This window comes from Ranitomeya imitator, chromosome 1 (assembly GCF_032444005.1).
Source record: "Ranitomeya imitator isolate aRanImi1 chromosome 1, aRanImi1.pri, whole genome shotgun sequence".
NCBI lineage: Eukaryota > Metazoa > Chordata > Amphibia > Anura > Dendrobatidae > Ranitomeya > Ranitomeya imitator.
In genome coordinates this window covers 819,885,910-819,902,898 of record NC_091282.1, presented here as the reverse complement: position 1 = coordinate 819,902,898, position 16,989 = coordinate 819,885,910, and the positions used below count along the sequence as shown (strand labels likewise).

Below are 16,989 nucleotides of genomic sequence, written 5' to 3'. Positions count from 1 at the left end.
TGGGAGACACAGGACCATGGGTGTTATGCTGCTGCCACTAGGAGGACACTAAGCAAATACACAAAAAAGTTAACTCCTCCTCCGCAGTATACACCCTCTGCTGGCTCTCTCGTGAACCAGTTCGGTGCCAAACTAGTAGGAGCTCACAAACAGAATTGCAATACGTCAAAACCAATAAAGACTACAAGCCAACGGGCTAACAGGGTGGGTGCTGTGTCCCCCAATGACTGGCTCGGAGAAAAGGATTTTACGGTGAGTACACAAAAATTCCTGTTTCTCCTTCGCCTCATTGGGGGACGCAGGACCATAGGACGTCCTAAAGCAGTCCCTGGGTGGGAAAACGTCACAACAGGTTTGAAACCTCACGCACCCAATGCTGAAATAATTAAGTGATTAAATGAGGCTTACAGATGCGAAACTGCCAACTGCAGAATCTGTCTGCCAACAGCCGCAACTGAGGAGGCTTGAACATGAATGTTGTAATGTTTAGCGAACGTGTGAAGATTGGACCAAGTCGCAGCCTTACACACTTGCTGTGCAGATGCCTGGTGCCGAATGGCCCAGGAGGCTCCCACTGACCGAGTGGAGTGTGCCTTAATCCCCGCGGGGATAGGCTGGCCTTTGACACGGTAAGCTTCTTGGATCGCTGAATGAAGCCATCTGGCTATCGTGGCCTTCGAGGCAGGTAACCCCTTTCTGTGACCATCCGGAAGCACAAAAAGGGCATCAGCTTTGCGAAAAGACGCCGATCTGGAAATGTACTTTCTGAGACCCCTCACCAAGTCCAGAGTGTGAAGGGCTTTCTCAGTATGATGGACTGGACCCTGGAAAAGGACGGAGAGGGCTGAGATCTGGCCCTTGAGAGAGGCCAGCGCTAGGCCTGAATCCAGACCCACTTGGATAAACTCCAGAATGGAGGGGATGGAAAACACCAAAGGGGAAATACCCCTATCTTTACACCAAGCGAAAAAAGTTCTCCAAACGCGATGGTAAATAAGCATGGAAACAGGTTTCCTAGCGTTGATCATGGTAGATGCCACTTGATGGGAGAACCCGGCTTCGGCTAGAATCCAAGATTCAATGGCCAGGCCGTTAAACTCTAAACTCTCGAGTTCTGGTGGCAAATGGGTCCCTGGGAGAGAAGGTCCGGCAGATCCGGTAACGTCATCGACGAGATGCATTAGCTCTGCGTACCAAGCTTGGCGAGGCCAGTCTGGAGTGACAAGGATCATGGGAATGCCTTCCGCTTTGATTTTTAGGATGACCCTTGGTGATCAGCGGAAGAGGCGGAAAGATGTAAGGGAGACGAAATTGCGCTTTGGACTTTGGAAGACAGGACTGGAAGAAGTGCGTCGGAGGGGGGGAAATGAACTCGATCCTGTATCCGGAAGACACAAGGTCTCTGACCCACTGGTCGTGAACGACCGATAACCATACTTGGCGAAACAAAAGTAGACAGTCGGCTACCCTGCCTGACTGGAAGACGTGCGTCGGAGGGGGGGAAATGAACTCGATCCTGTATCCGGAAGACACGAGGTCTCTGACCCACTGGTCATGAACGACCGATAACCATACTTGACAAAACAAAAGTAGACAGTCGCCTACCCTGCCTGTGTCAACCGGACACGGCCAGAAGTCATTGAAAAGAGAATTTTTGGGAAGGGGCACTTTTGGGTCTAGATCGGGGAGATCTGTTTCTCGAAGAATTAGAAGGTCTGATGGAAGGTTGCGACCCCCTGCCTCTGCGTGGGGGGCGAGAAGAGCTAGCGGGAGCAGTTGAGGACGACCAGCTTGTGGTACCGCGAAAGGGTCGGAAGCGAACCTGGGATCGGTTCCGAAAGGGAGGAATGGGCCTGCGCTAAGGAAGGATTTTGCTTTTTCCACCTGTAGCATCTGAGATAATCTGATCGAGTTTATCTCCTAACTGGCACCCGTGCTGGTATGGTAGTGAAGTCAAGGATTTCTTTGAAGCGGAGTCTGCCCGCCATTCTCGGAGCCACAATGCTCTCCTGATGGTCACGGAGTTAGCGGCCACAAGTGTGGCTCAATTAGCCGCATCTAGGGAGGCATGAAATACGTAATCACCCGCTCGGGCAATCTGGTAGGCAAGGCTGGACACATCGGGCAGCAAGAGATTGTCCCTATTAGATTTCACTATGGCCTCGGACCAGCCTACCATAGCTCTAGCTACCCAATTAGTGGCAAATGAAGGGAACAGAGTTGCTCCAGCAGCCTCGAAGAACGACCTGGCCATGTTGTCAATCTGACGATCAGTGGGATTTTTAATGGAAGATCCGTCTGCCAAAGACAGAAGAGTCTTTGAAGCAAGTCTCGATATAGGTGGATCTACTGCAGGGGATTCAGTCCATTCCTGTCTCAGAGTCGATGTGAAGGGGTACCGTGCTTCTAGCAGCTTTAGGCCCGTGAAGCGCTTATCCAGGCGATTTCTATGCTTTTTGACAATGTCTGTAAATTCAGGATGATTGACAAAAAACTTGTGAGGCCGTTTTGTTCGTTTAAAGGACACTGGGTGATCCTGATTAGTACCGGCTTCTTCGTCTATTTTCAGAGTGTGATTAACCGCCTCGATGAGGGAATCAATAGACTCCTGGAACTCAGGGGAATCCGGGCCTGGGGCCACATCAGATTTGTATTCTGAGTCGTGCTCACTGTAAACCCCTGGTGAAGGGGAACGAGACACAGAGCTAGAGATGAAGAGACATCGGAGTTCCGTGGGGATGTGTCACGGGTACGTTTTCTAGAGGAATGAGTACCCTGTGTAGCCGTCCGGCCCCGATCTGACAACGAGCCGTGTGCGTCTGAGGAACCCTCTACAGGGAGATGCCCTGGCTTGAGGAGGAATCGCAAAAGGATTCTAGGGCCTTGGCAGAGAAGCCATGGACTGTGTCAAAGAGGAAGCCCATTCAGGGGGGCTGGCACCGCTGTGTTCTACAGTAGGGGGGGTCTCCTGAGAGCCTGAAGCCTCACAGTCCGTGCAGAGAGGTTTAGGATGCTTCCTCGGTAGGGAAACATTGCATGAGGTACGATGCATAAATCACCGTGTGTGCCTTAGCCGCCTTTTTATTAGCCTTTGATTGAGACATACTGCAAAAGGCTGATGAAAGCTTGCAGGGATGTGCCTGCAGCGTAAGGATTATATGAACCTGCAGCGGAGGGGTTAATGCCTGCCGTGGAGGATAAATGTTGCAGCGGAGGGTGAATACCTGCAGCGAAGGGGTTAAGCAGCGTGCACCAGCAGCGGTGTGTGGCTCACTTACCCAGGTCCTGCGTGCCCCCAGAAATGTGCCTGTGTCGATCAGTGCAGTAATGGCGTCCCCCATAAGCTTCCTGTGCGCCAGGAAGTAAGTCTGATGCAGATTTGGCGCTTCTCATGGAATGCGAGAAGCGCCAGAAGAGGTGGGCCAAGTGTAAAAGGCAGGGAGGGACCATGGAAGAAAGCAGGGAGAGACCCCACCCACCCTGAACCGGCCTAGGGCAGAAGACTCGAGAGAGGGCGGAGTCGCCCAAAAAAGGGGGAGGAGCCGGCGGACCATGGGTGGCGATGGCCTAACGCGGCCAGAAGCCGGGGAGTAAATTAGCGGCCGCTGGTGGTGAAGGCGGCCGCGATAAGTAATTGCAGCGGCAGTGGGGATGAAATCAGCGGTCGCAAGAAACGGCAGCAACCGGAAGTAGCCGCAGCGGGGACCAGATGAGAGCCCGCGGCAGCACTGGAGTGTACTGCAGCTGCGAGGAGAGGTCTGCGCAGCGGTCACGCACGAGGCAGGCAGGCAGGCGGGGGTTGCGCCATAACGGCCACGATGTAATAAAGGCCGCGGCGGAGCCTAGGACTTTGTTCCGAACCCTTCCCCCCGGGGACCCAGGCATAAACGCAGGACCCTGGGGTAAGGAGTCCTCCCTCCCGCTGAATGGCCGTACTCACTGCGATCCGAGTCAGGAGCGCTGGGCCACAGGCGGCGAACATCAATCATGCCGTCTCTCCTCAATCCACCATCCCTTTGATAGGGAGGTGGTGAGGGCTCGATGAATCCCTGACACCAGCCGCTTTCTCACAGTGGTGGTGCAGTGGGGCCACACAAAAGCCACGAGGGCGCTTCTCCTTCACCTCATTGGGAGTCAAACGCGCCGTCGCAGGTCGGCAGAAGTCCTGGCTCCGGAATGGGGTACATGGGGGCGACACACCATATTCCCGTCCGTTGTCGGTGTGGGGAGAGCAGACCCATTAAAGGAATCAGTCGCGCCGATAAGAGCTCAGGCTGGCGTTGCAGGAGGGGGTACAAGGAGGCGACACTCCGCGCTCCCGCCTGTTGAAGTTTTTGGGAGATCGGGACATTGAAAGGCCCCGTCGCCCGTCTAATCCGTGGTAAAAAAAATGAAAAAATTAAAATAAAATAAGAAAATCGGGGTCTGAAATCAGACCCTAGTGCCTCCTACAGACACTAAGCAAGAACTGGTTCATGAGAGAGCCAGCAGAGGGTGTATACTGCGGAGGAGTTAACTTTTTTGTGTATTTGCTTAGTGTCCTCCTAGTGGCAACAGGATAACACCCGTGGTCCTGTGTCCCCCAATGAGGCGAAGGAGAGATGTAGTATAGTTTTTCTGATTGGCTATGTCGCTTTCCTCATGTTCAGGCATTGCAGGACCTTGCAGGTGACCATGGTTACAACCACTAACTACTAGCTGTCACTTTATCTGTGGACGTAACCATGGATACCTAAGGTTCTGCAATACATGCACATGAGGAAAGAGGCATAGCGAATCAGAAAAACTATACTACATTTCTAAATGGAGGTATTTTCTACTACTATTATACCTACTACATATTGGGATAGGATATTGGTGATGGGAATGCCTCTTTAAAAAAAACAAAAGAAATGTTACTTGGGATCCTAGACACCAACAAGAACCGGAGAAACAAGGATCCCTAAAATATAACTTTTAATCCATAAAGTTAAAAACAATTATTCCAAATTTGAAGACATTTCCACACATGGGTTACCATAGGGAGAGCAATACAATTAAATGTGGACTATTAGGCCCTGTAGATCTACTAATACTGGTCCATTCAAATTTGGAATAATTGTTTTTAACTTTATGGATTAAAAGTTATATTTTAGGGATCCTTGCTTCTCTGGTTCTTGTTGAATGCCTCTTTAAGCCACAGAATGCCTACCATTGACACATGGTGAAAGTAGCACTCCACTGTTAAAAAAACAAAACAAAAACTGGTGTAATAAATCATGTGATTAGCTAGCCTTGGCAGTTGACTACAATGACGCTGTACGTAATAGGAATATAATAATCTTAAAAGGAATTTTTCGACCCAGGGCAAACTCTCAGCAAGCTGCACTAAAAATGTGTAATATACACACTGTTAGGATACAACTCTGCTGGCTGGTTTCAATGGTCATCACAAGACTACAAGCATGCGATTTTCATACTTGCAGTCACTCTTAGCCAACCTGCTCTACTTACCTTGTATAAGCTTCATACTGTATAAAAGCATGGCTGGGGGCACCAGGTGGTTTCCCAAACTGCAGGCGTAAAGGCAGCTTGCTCTGGAGCCGGCTGATTAATCCGTTTCCCAGGGGCAACCAGTCCATGTTAGGAATAAGAAATTGACTAGGTAGCAGGCAGCACTCATCTATCAAAGCTTCATCCGGCTCACATGGATGGTTGTCATCTCGGCCTACAAGAAATATGTCATTAGCTGTAGTCTAACTATTTCAATTTACTTAAAACATAAGAAAACCCCACAATTTGTACATCTACAAGGAAAATAATTCCCAGTACTAACATGGGGAGTGATAATGGTACTATGGGTACTTCACATTAGAGCATCAGTCATTCAACACAAGTGATTCTTTCAGCATACATTAACAATGGTTCTTTACATGGAAGTTTTGCTAATCATACAGTGAGGTCCAGAAATATATGGACAGTGACAAGTTTTGTTATTTTAGCCGTTTACCAAAACATATTCAAGATTAAGTTATAAAATCAATATGGGCTTAAAGTGCAGATTCACAGCTTTAATTGGAGGGTACGCGCATCCTAATTGGAGTAAGGGTTTAGGAATTACTGCTCTTTAAGGGCTCTTTCACATGTCCTGATATTTCCGCTTCTGGAAAAAAACAGTACGGGAGCTTCCAGTGCGTTACATACATGTGGCATCCGAGTGATACGTACCGACGCCTGGGAAAAGCGGAACAGTTTGCGCTGTTCCCAGGTGCCGTGTTCTGAAGGCAGCTCGGATCATTGTTCCTGAGATCAGAGCGAGCAGGTGACAATGAAGGTTACCGCACACTGAACTGAGCATGGGAACAAATGGCTGTGACCAGCGGTAACCTATATGATGTTACCACTTATCACTGAAGCTGGGTTCCAAGCTCAGCTCAAGATGTCCTGGATTCATGGCTGAACAGTCACATCATGCCACGGCTCAGCCATGTAATCCAGATGTACCAGAGCTGGACTTCTTCGTGGGACAAAAGGACTGTTGTTGACAGGTGAGAAATTTGGTGTTTTGTTATTTTAATTTTTATAGTAATAAATGGAAAAGAGTGTGGTATGCGTTTATTTCAAATAAAGGTCTTTGTTCTTGCTGTGAATATCTTGAAATATGACTATGGGGTTAGTAATGGGAGGGTCCTATAGACACCTCTCCATTCCTAACCCCTGAGCTTGAAGTCAGCTGACATTAACCCCACTTTTTTGTTTCAGTATCTAAGTTTATCATAAAAAAAGACTTCCTGAGAGCAAATACAGAGTGTTCATTAATCAGCCTTAAAAATAGAAAGGTCCAGATTAGAGTTTACTAAAAAAAAAAAACATTTAAAGAAACTAAGACAGATGAAACTAAGATCAACCTGTACCAGAATGATGGGAAGAAGAAAGTATGGCGAAAGCGTGGAACGGCTCATGATCTAAAGCACACCACATCCTCTGTAAAACATGGTGGAGGCAGCGTCAGGGCATGGGCATGCATGGCTTCCAATGACGCTGGACCACCAGTGTTTATTGACGTGTCTGAAGACAGAAGCAGCTGGATGAATTCTGCAGTGTACAGGGCGATATTTTCTGCTCTAATCCTTAGATGCACATTCAATTGAAATGATGTACCTGCTGTGGAGGGGAGGTGTGGGAGAGGCAGCGACGGATCTGCTAGTCACAGGAGGCAGGAGCTTGCTGCCACGGCTAACCCGTGCCCAGTGCTAAAAAAAAAATGAATATCCATGACTCTCCACGCCCATGGGAATGGAGAAAAGTGAATATTCATTTCTCTTTAATAGCAGGCACAGTAAGCCCAGCTGTCTGCTTCCTGCAGCGGCTGGGCGATCACGTGTGCTCGCTACTAAAGAGAATATTCATTGCTCTCCACTCCTATATGGAGAGCAATGAATATTCATTCCCTTAAGTAGCGGGCACACGTGATCGCCCGACCGCAGGAAGCCGGCTACTGTGCCCACTATTAAAGATCAATGAAGACTCACAGTGATCCACTACTATAGTACTGGTGTGGAGAGCAGTGAGTTTTCTGGCAGCTGTCCTCTGCTTGTAAGTAGCACAAGACTTCAATGCCATGTGCTGCTTACAAGCATAAATCAGCTGCTGGCATCAGAACAAGATGCTGCAAAGGAGCACAGGAAAGGTAAATATAATGGCTTATGTTACTTTTTTAAGTTTTTTGATAGGGGCCATGCATATCAGGGTAGGTAAGAGGAGGCCATGCATACCAGGATAGGCAAGAGTGGGCCATGTATACCAGGATAGGTAAGAGTGGGCCATGCATACCAGGATAGGGATGAGGGAGCCTTGCATAGCAGGATGGGGATGGAGGTCAAGCATAACAGGATGGGGATGGAGGTCATGCATGCCAGGATGAGGGTCATGCATACCAGGATAGGGATGAGAGGACCATGCATACCAGGATAGGGATAAGGAGGCCATGCATAACAAGATGGGGATGAGGGGGGTCATGCAAGCCAGGATGGGGATGAGGGGGCCATGCAAGCCAAGATGGGGATGAGGGGGCTATGCATACCAGGAAAGGGAGGAGGTGTCCATACATACCAGAATAGGGATGAGAGGGCCATGCATATCAGGATAGGATTGGGGAGACCATGCGTACCAGGGTAGGGATGAGGAGGTCACGCATACCAGAATAGGGTTGAGGGAGCCATGCATACCAGTATAGGGATGAGGGGGCAATGCATACCAAGATGGGGATGAGTGGGCCATGCATACCAGGATGGGGATGAGGGGGCCATGCATACCAGAATGAGGATCAGAGGGCCATGCATACCAGTATGGGGATGAGAGGGCCATGCATACTCAGTTTCTTCCTGAAAATGATTGCAAACACAAATTCTTTGGTATTATTATCTTCATTTAATTTGTCTTAAATGAAAAAACACGAAAGAGAATGAAGCAAAAAGCAAAACATTGATCATTTCACACAAAGCTCCAAAAATGGGCCAGACAAAAGTATTGGCACCCTCAGCCTAATACTTGGTTGCACAACCTTTAGCCAAAATAACTGCGACCAAACGCTTCCGGTAACCATCAATGAGTTTCTTACAATGCTCTGCTGGAATTTTAGACCATTCTTCTTTGGCAAACTGCTCCAGGTCCCTGATATTTGAAGGGTGCCTTCTCCAAACTGCCATTTTTAGATCTCTCCACAGGTGATCTATGGGATTCGGGTCTGGACTCATTGCTGGCCACCTTAGAAGTCTCCAGTGCTTTCTCTCAAACCATTTTCTAGTGCTTTTTGAAGTGTGTTATGGGTCATTGTCCTGCTGGAAGACCCATGACCTCTGAGGGAGACCCAGCTTTCTCACACTGGGCCCTACATTATGCTGCAAAATTTGTTGGTAGTCTTCAGACTTCATAATGCCATGCACACGGTCAAGCAGTCCAGTGCCAGAGGCAGCAAAGCAACCCCAAAACATCAGGGAACCTCCGCCATGTTTGACTGTAGGGACCGTGTTCTTTTCTTTGAATGCCTCTTTTTTTCTCCTGTAAACTCTATGTTGATGCCTTTGCCCAAAAAGCTCTACTTTTGTCTCATCTGACCAGAGAACATTCTTTCAAAACGTTTTAGGCTTTTTCAGGAAAGTTTTGGCAACCTCCTGCCTGGCTTTTTTTATATCTCGGGGTAAGAAGGGGGGTCTTCCTGGGTCTCCTACCATACAGTTCCTTTTCATTCAGACGCCGACGGATAGTACGGGTTGACACTGTTGTACCCTCGGACTGCAGGGCAGCTTGAACTTGTTTGGATGTTAGTCGAGGTTCTTTATCCAACATCCGCACAATCTTGTGTTGAAATATCTTGTCAATTTTTCTTTTCCGTCCACATCTAGGGAGGTTAGCCACAGTGTCATGGGCTTTAAACTTCTTGACGACACTGCGCACAGTAGACACAGGAACATTCAGGTCTTTAGAGATGGACTTGTAGCCTTGAGAATGCTCATGCTTCCTCACAATTTGGTTTCTCAAGTCCTCAGACAGTTCTTTGGTCTTCTTTCTTTTCTCCATGCTCAATGTGGTACACACAAGGACACAGGACAGAGGTTGAGTCAACTTTAATCCATGTCAACTGGCTGCAAGTGTGATTTAGTTATTGCCAACACCTGTTAGGTGCCACAGGTAAGTTACAGGTGCTGTTAATTACACAAATTAGAGAAGCATCATGATTTTTCGAACAGTGCCAATGTCCACCCCCATTTTTATGTTTGGTGTGGAATTATATCCAATTTGGCTTTAGGACAATTCTAATATAAGATAATAATACCAAAGAATTTGTGTTTGCAATCATTTTCAGGAAGAAACTGAGTATTATCTGACAGAATTGCAGGGGTGTCAATACTTTTGGCCACAAATGTATATACACCACAATGGGGGATTTTAGTATAGAATTGACCACATTTTTTCTTAATTTTTTTCTATTTTACTCCTGTAAAACCTAGGTACATAAGTACAATATGAGTACTTGGATGGGGACATGACTACAATATGGGAACATGACTATATTATGGGGACATAACTACATTATGGGGACATGTCTCCATCCAGATCCCCATATTGTAGCTATGTCCCCATCCAGGTCCTCATATTGTATTTATGTCCCCATATTGTAGCTATGTCCCCATCCAGTTCCCTATATTGTAGATAACTACAACATGGGGACATAACTACAATAGGAGTACAAATTTGTTATCAACCCATCCATAACGACCCAAGCTCTAAAAAAATAAGAAAACACAGCAAAAATGTTCAAAAGGTGTTTATAAAAAAAGTGTAACTAAAAATGTCACTTTGTTCTTCAAGGAATGCAGCCCCCCAAATTCAAATGTGTTCTATATGTAAACCCAGCCGAGTTTGAGACCCCTGATATAGATTGTGTCATCCCCATGAAACAAGAGAGGAGACGCTGGCTCAAGAACAGCGACATCCATCGAACTGGACTGTCCCGTAGGAGAGTATAACAACAGCTATTTTTTGTTTTGGCGAGAGCATTGGGAACATATATACAGAATTCTAGAAAGCTGTCACATGGGGCTATAGCACCGAAACACACGTCAGGGACTTGATGCCATCAACAGCAAGGGTAATTTGATTTCTCAGCTCATTTCTACACATTTTCTAATCAGCGATGGGGACTCCTTCCATATGAGTCATCTTTCACGTATATACTAACGGCCACCAGGTTACATTACAAGGGACACCTTATGTATCTCTGCACATGCTCTGTTAATAAGTCACACTTCATCATTATATGGAATCCTATATATATGTGATTTCATAGATGTCCTTTTTGGTTGAACGTGATTATGCAGGACACTGTATATGCGGCTATATAATTCTCATTACTACTTGATCCTTTATACGTGCTCTCTGGACTATTTGCTCTATAGGATACTTTTGGTGTTTTCCTGGTATTATATGCAACATAGGATAGTATAGATGGATATATACATATATATATATATATATATATCTACTATATAATTGTCTAAGGGTCACTTCCGTCTGTCTGTCACGGATATTCATTGGTCGCGGCCTCTGTCTGTCATGGAATCCAAGTCGCTGATTGGTCGTGGCAAAACGCCCACGACCATTGCCACGACCTATCAGTGACGGGCGCAGTCTGGCGGAAACATGACCGCTCCTTCCTCCCCGCAGTCAGTACCCCCCCTCCAGTCAGCGTTCACACAGGGTTAATGCCAGCGTTAATGGACCGCGGTGTAACGCACTGCATTAATGCTGCTACTAACCCTGTGTGACCAGCTTTTTTTTAACTATTGATGCTGCCTATGCAGTCTCAATAGTAAAAAGATCTAATGTTTTCTAAGATCTAATGCGCCTTTCCCGCTCTTCGCGACGCTCCGGTGACCAGTCCATGCACGCAGCAGGTTCCGGTGGCAAGGATGGTATGTGACAAGGACCTGCCATGACATCACGGTCATGTGACCGCGACGTCATCACAGGTCCTGCGCCCATACCAAACCTGGGACCGGAAGCTGCTGTGTCCACCGCACACAGGGCCAGGACTTCAACGGAGGGTGAGTATATGTCTATTTTTTATTTTAAGTCTGTATACTACGTGGCTGGGCAATATACTACGTGGACATGCATATTCTAGAATACCCGATGCGTTAGAATCGGGCCACCATCTAGTATATATATATATATATATATATATATATATATATATATATATATATATATATATACATATATATTTCTGGACGGGTTATTGCTGCACGATTCCTTATACGTGTTTCTATGATTACTAGATGTCGAATATTATTCCCTTATGCTATTTGGTGGCATCTATTGGCCAATGTGTATATCTACATGTTTTTATATTTAAATATTTTTTTTAGTAAAATTGTTCATTTTTAAGATTAAAAAATTGTCTTGTTTTGCTTAATTTGCACTAATTTTTTATCTGAGTTTACATTCCATGGTGCTTAACCACAATGTATAGTCCTACAATTTGAGTATGTTTCTCTCCACATATCCTAGACTTGTTGCTGAGATTTAACCAATTCCTTTCAATATTAGAAATAGTTATCATTGTATATCCACATTACTGCAATTATAGTGCAAAAAAAATTCCTACAGTCACATCCGATCATTTTCGTAACACGGAAATAATAATTACAAGTCTACTTATTGATCGGTTTATGAACATAACTGGCATGGACCCATATGATGACAATAGAAACGATGAAGTATGGTTGACATGCCTAGTGAAAGTTTTTAAATTTAGCAGAACTGGTTCTCCCCATTCATACATCAGCCTTTTCTATGTAGCAACTATAAAGCTGAAAAACAACAAACATGAAAATGAGCACTGTGATAAATGTTTTTTACATTTTCAGGCAGAGAAGAGTTTCTGCCCGTCAAGAAGAAGCATCCTTACAGCACATCCAGAGGCGAGTAAGAAGACGGAAAAGTAGGGACATGCTGTCCTGTGTATCTGATGTGGCTGTGTACACCGGCAGGCAGCTGGGTTTCAGAAGGCCCCAAATTCGGATCATGACCATCAGTTCACGCAAAGTACTAAGTGATACGCCATCACGCAAAAAACTGTGTCCGGGTCGGAAAGAGGAGCCCTGTAGAATACAAGTCGGATTATTAATTACATTTCAATACTCTCTAGTATTGTCTAACAAATAGACGGGGGAAACGTACACTACACAGTCCCAAAAATGTGACACTTTTCACAGTGGCTCATGTTGGATGATAAATTTGGCATATGTTTGAACACTTTTTTTTTTGCTCCAACTTTACACGACCTATTGGCTGGCTCGGATTATGCCAAAATGTTTACCAAAATTGTTGCATTTCAAGCCATGCAATTTCATACTATACAGGACGCCACCTTACATTCCCACATATACAACTGTATCACTCATGAAGTAAAACAGCAGCATGCGTCTCCCCATGTGTTCATGATTGGTACACACAGTCTGCCCCCACAAAGTGGTATCTCCCAACCAAGAGTCGGGAAGTCTCATCAAGCTGTCAGAATAGTGAGAGACAGCAGAGAGCCCGACTTCTCACTGTCTTGTAGGGTCAAAGCTTGAATTACCAAGTTAGGTCATTGTAAACTTTTAAACAATTTAAAAAAAAAAGATTTGCTACATTACGATAGAGACCAATGTCAGAGGAATGATAATGGGTAAAAATAGATTTTAGCGACAGTCCCTGTAAATAGATATACAGATATAGATGAAGAAAGGGTAACTAAGGTGTAAAAAGGGATCTAAGAGGTAAAGTTTCTCCGTGTGGCTCGGCATGCCAATATGAGGAGACTAAAACACCTTGCATGCGCCTCTGAGAAATGAAATATGCAAATTGTCTCTTCAAAGAGGAAGAGGGTGAGAACTCTAGTGCCACCTATTGGAAGTAGCGATCATACAAAGTCATTATCTTCCCTTTAACGAGACTTGAAATATGACTTAGGATAAAAGCCAAATCAGAATCTCAATTCGTAGACACGGTGTTTTAGGGTATTGCCCCTCATCTACAAATTGAGATTCTGATTTGGCTTTTATCCTAAGTCATATGTCAAGTCTCGTTAAAGGGTCGATAATGACTTTGTAGGATCGCTGCTTCCATTAAATAGCTCTAGAGTTCGATGGCACATGACCACTTTAGTTAATCACTGGCTACAACAGTCGTTTGCTGTATTTCTGGCATCAATTTGAACATAGGCAGCTATTATAAAAATCAATAAATAAGGAATAGCCTGGATATCAATTTTTCAGGCTACACAGTCTTTACTACAAATTGTCAGGGGAAGATCTGAATACTTAAAACAATTTGAAATGATAGTCTGCACAGTTTGGACGTTGAATTACCTGATTAGGAAGGCTTGCCAGTAGATACAACACAAAATCACCAATCCACTGGATGAGCTGCTGTAAAGACTGAAGTGTTGGCATGTCAAGCACAAACTCCTCCGTCTTCAGGTTAATCATAACTTTATCTATATCTAAAGACAAAAGAATTCCCTTATATTAAGATATATTAGAGTGGGTATTGACTTGAGTCAATGTAACACACCCAGACCCTACCAGTGTCAGGAAATTTATTGCAGATCTCAGTGAGCCGGTCTCCTGGACTTTTGTCAGGAGTGTTGAGAACATGTGGCCGAAGTAAAGACTTCAGAGTGCAGCTGATTGAGATGAGGAACAGCTTGGCGTGGTAATCACAAACTCGAGTGATTGTGCTAGGCGACAGTTTACAAAGTGATGCTTTCATGGACAGAATCCTGGTGGAAAGGACCTAAAAGGATTAAGAAGAGTTTTAAGGATATGTCATCCATCTACGTTTAATTTGGCTGTAGGGTCCAACCAGGAGATCGCTACAGCCATCACTCAAAAAGCAGACGGGAAGTTTTATGGAATGCTTACTGAAGACAGCTGAAGGTAGTCGTGGCTGCTAAATCCTCCTGAAAAGTTTACAGGTCTCCCTATCGAGACCTGTCAGAAAATTTGTAGGGTCCAAACTGCCAGAAAAGACAAATACACCTATCTCGGTGACAGCTTCCATTTAAATGATTATTACCATTTCATAAAGTGACGGCATACTACAAGGATATCCCATCACTTTGTGAGTGGTAGGGTTCTGACCTCTGGAACCACCATTGGTAAAGAGCAGGAAAGGCCTCTGTACTGCTTTAGTGCTACAGCCCCATCACCATTTTTCCCAGTACATAAGCATTCCCAACCACTACTTGCTCAGGGAGCCATCTCACAGCTCCAGTGTGGTACAGCCTAGTACAAGCATATACTAGGTATATTCTCATTTCACAAAATGATGGCTTAACGCATTACTGAGAATACTCAATAAGCTACAAGTTGGCATTACTCGGTGGGTACCTAAGCAGCGAGTGATCTGGTACAGCGCACCCACCTGTTGCAGTGCAGCATTCTGTTTCGTGTACTCCTCATGCAGCTTCTCAACTAAATTATGTACCATGCTTGGCTGCACATGAAGCAATATGTCCCACCAGTCATAGCCGGTCACCATGCAGTATTCAAGAAGGAACAGGAGGTGACGAAGTGATGTAGTCATGTCAAGTGCATGTCCCATGGATGGGGAGACCCTCAGCATACTGAGCTGTAAAACAAAAGGTCTGAATAGTCAGTGATAAGACAGTAAGGAGTAGGTGATGCCCATGGGCATAATATAGCGGTAAAAATAAGAAATGGCATTTGTGCGACTCCCAACACTGACCATATTGGTGACTAAATCTACCAGCAAGTTAGAGATTTAAACTATAGTGAAGAGTCGTCATCTCAAGGATACTACTCGGCATGGATCTCTCCTCCACTCCATGGATAAGTCGTTCTCCTCATTGTGGAGAGCCTGGGAAAGGAGAATAGGAGAGCCAATAGCTGGGGAAGATTTAAAGCCTTTGTTTTCTTTCATATACAGCCTGTGCTGCTCAAGAACAAAATTCTAAAATTCTTATGAGGGCTCTTACGCTTACTCAACTATTTTTGGCTTTGTGTTGGAGAAAGCACAGAGGAGACCTGGGCAAAAGTGCGGCCCACATCTGGCCCAACCACTGTCCCTGCCCAGCCTGCAGACTGGGACAACTAGGGCTGGATACAGCGGCATATCACACCATGCGGCTGCCCCTCGAACAGCATCTCAATTTCACCAGTATCTGCATCCTAAGGTGAATACAATGATTGAACATGAAGCCACCGGCTCCCTGAGCCATCATTCAGTCTCTGCTCAATGGGCATGGTGACATCGTGCCTGCTGTACACAAAGTGTGCAGAGCTGATCAGCACACCTGAGAGAACGTGGTGAGTAGAGTAGGGTTCATTTTTTATTTCAACTCTCTGTCAGCACTTGTTTGGGGGGGGGTTGTGGGGCTTCATCATATTGTGCACCGTTGGGCTGTAGATAAAGGTAAATCGTACTGCTCCTGTAATCGAGCTTTAACGGGTACATGTCCCCATGCCCTTCAACCCACCAGAATTAGTTGTTACTGTATGTACGGCTCCACCTGTGCTAAATTCTTGGCAACATTTGTAAGTGTTGCCTTTATTTTTATATTTCTTTTTTTTCCCCTCGTAAACCTTTAAAATGATCTTAACAAAGACTGCCCATATACCGTAATATACTGAAATATGACAATTTCTGGGACTCGCCGGTTCCGTATTTCATGCAGAGGCTGCAACGTAAAGAACCCTTCATAAGAAAAGATGATCCTGAGTTCTATATAGTGGGTTCTAAGGTACGTATATATTCCTAACGCTCCTCATAACAGAGGAAAACATATGATAAAGCTGTGAAACAAATACAAAGTCAATACTCCGTTACCACTGGTAATAATTGTTACGACTCTTTTTGAGAAGTTCTTAAAGTTCAGAAAATAAAGTTCTGCATTAACATTAACCCCTTACCGGCATCGGACGTACTATACCGTCCGATGCCGGCTCCCCTGCTTTGATGCAGGGCTCCGCGGTGAGCCCGCACCAAAGCCGGGACATGTCAGCTGTTTTGAACAGCTGACATGTGCCCGTAATAGGCGCGGGCAGAATCGCGATCTGCACGCACCTATTAACTAGTTAAATGCCGCTGTCAAACGCAGACAGCGGCATTTAACTACCGCTTCCGGCCGGGCGGCCGGAAATGACGTCATCGCCGACCCCCGTCACATGATCGGGGGTCGGCGATGCTTGTATATTGTAACCATAGAGGTCCTTGAGACCTCTATGGTTACTGATTGCCCGTCGCTGTGAGCGCCACCCTGTGGTCGGCGCTCACAGCACACGTGCAATTCTGCTACATAGCAGCGATCAGCAGATCGCTGCTATGTAGCAGAGCCGATCGGGTTGTGCCTGCTTCTAGCCTCTCATGGAGGCTATTGAAGCATGGCAAAAGTTAAAAAAAAAAGTTTAAAAAAATGTGAAAAAAATAAAAAAAACATAA

The 16,989-nt window shown here is 45.5% G+C and overlaps 1 protein-coding gene across 1 annotated transcript in view; it reads right to left on the bottom strand.

The window, feature by feature from the left end:
- MED16 (mediator complex subunit 16) overlaps positions 1-16,989 on the bottom strand; it is a 44,747-nt gene that overhangs the window by 9,324 nt on the left and 18,434 nt on the right. Inside the window, exons 8-12 of the mRNA XM_069740091.1 lie at positions 14,953-15,159; positions 14,112-14,322; positions 13,896-14,029; positions 12,452-12,644; positions 5,494-5,707 (exon numbers count right to left, since the gene is read on the bottom strand). Coding sequence (XP_069596192.1) covers positions 5,494-5,707; positions 12,452-12,644; positions 13,896-14,029; positions 14,112-14,322; positions 14,953-15,159 — 959 coding nt within the window. The remainder of the gene's footprint in view (positions 1-5,493; positions 5,708-12,451; positions 12,645-13,895; positions 14,030-14,111; positions 14,323-14,952; positions 15,160-16,989) is intronic.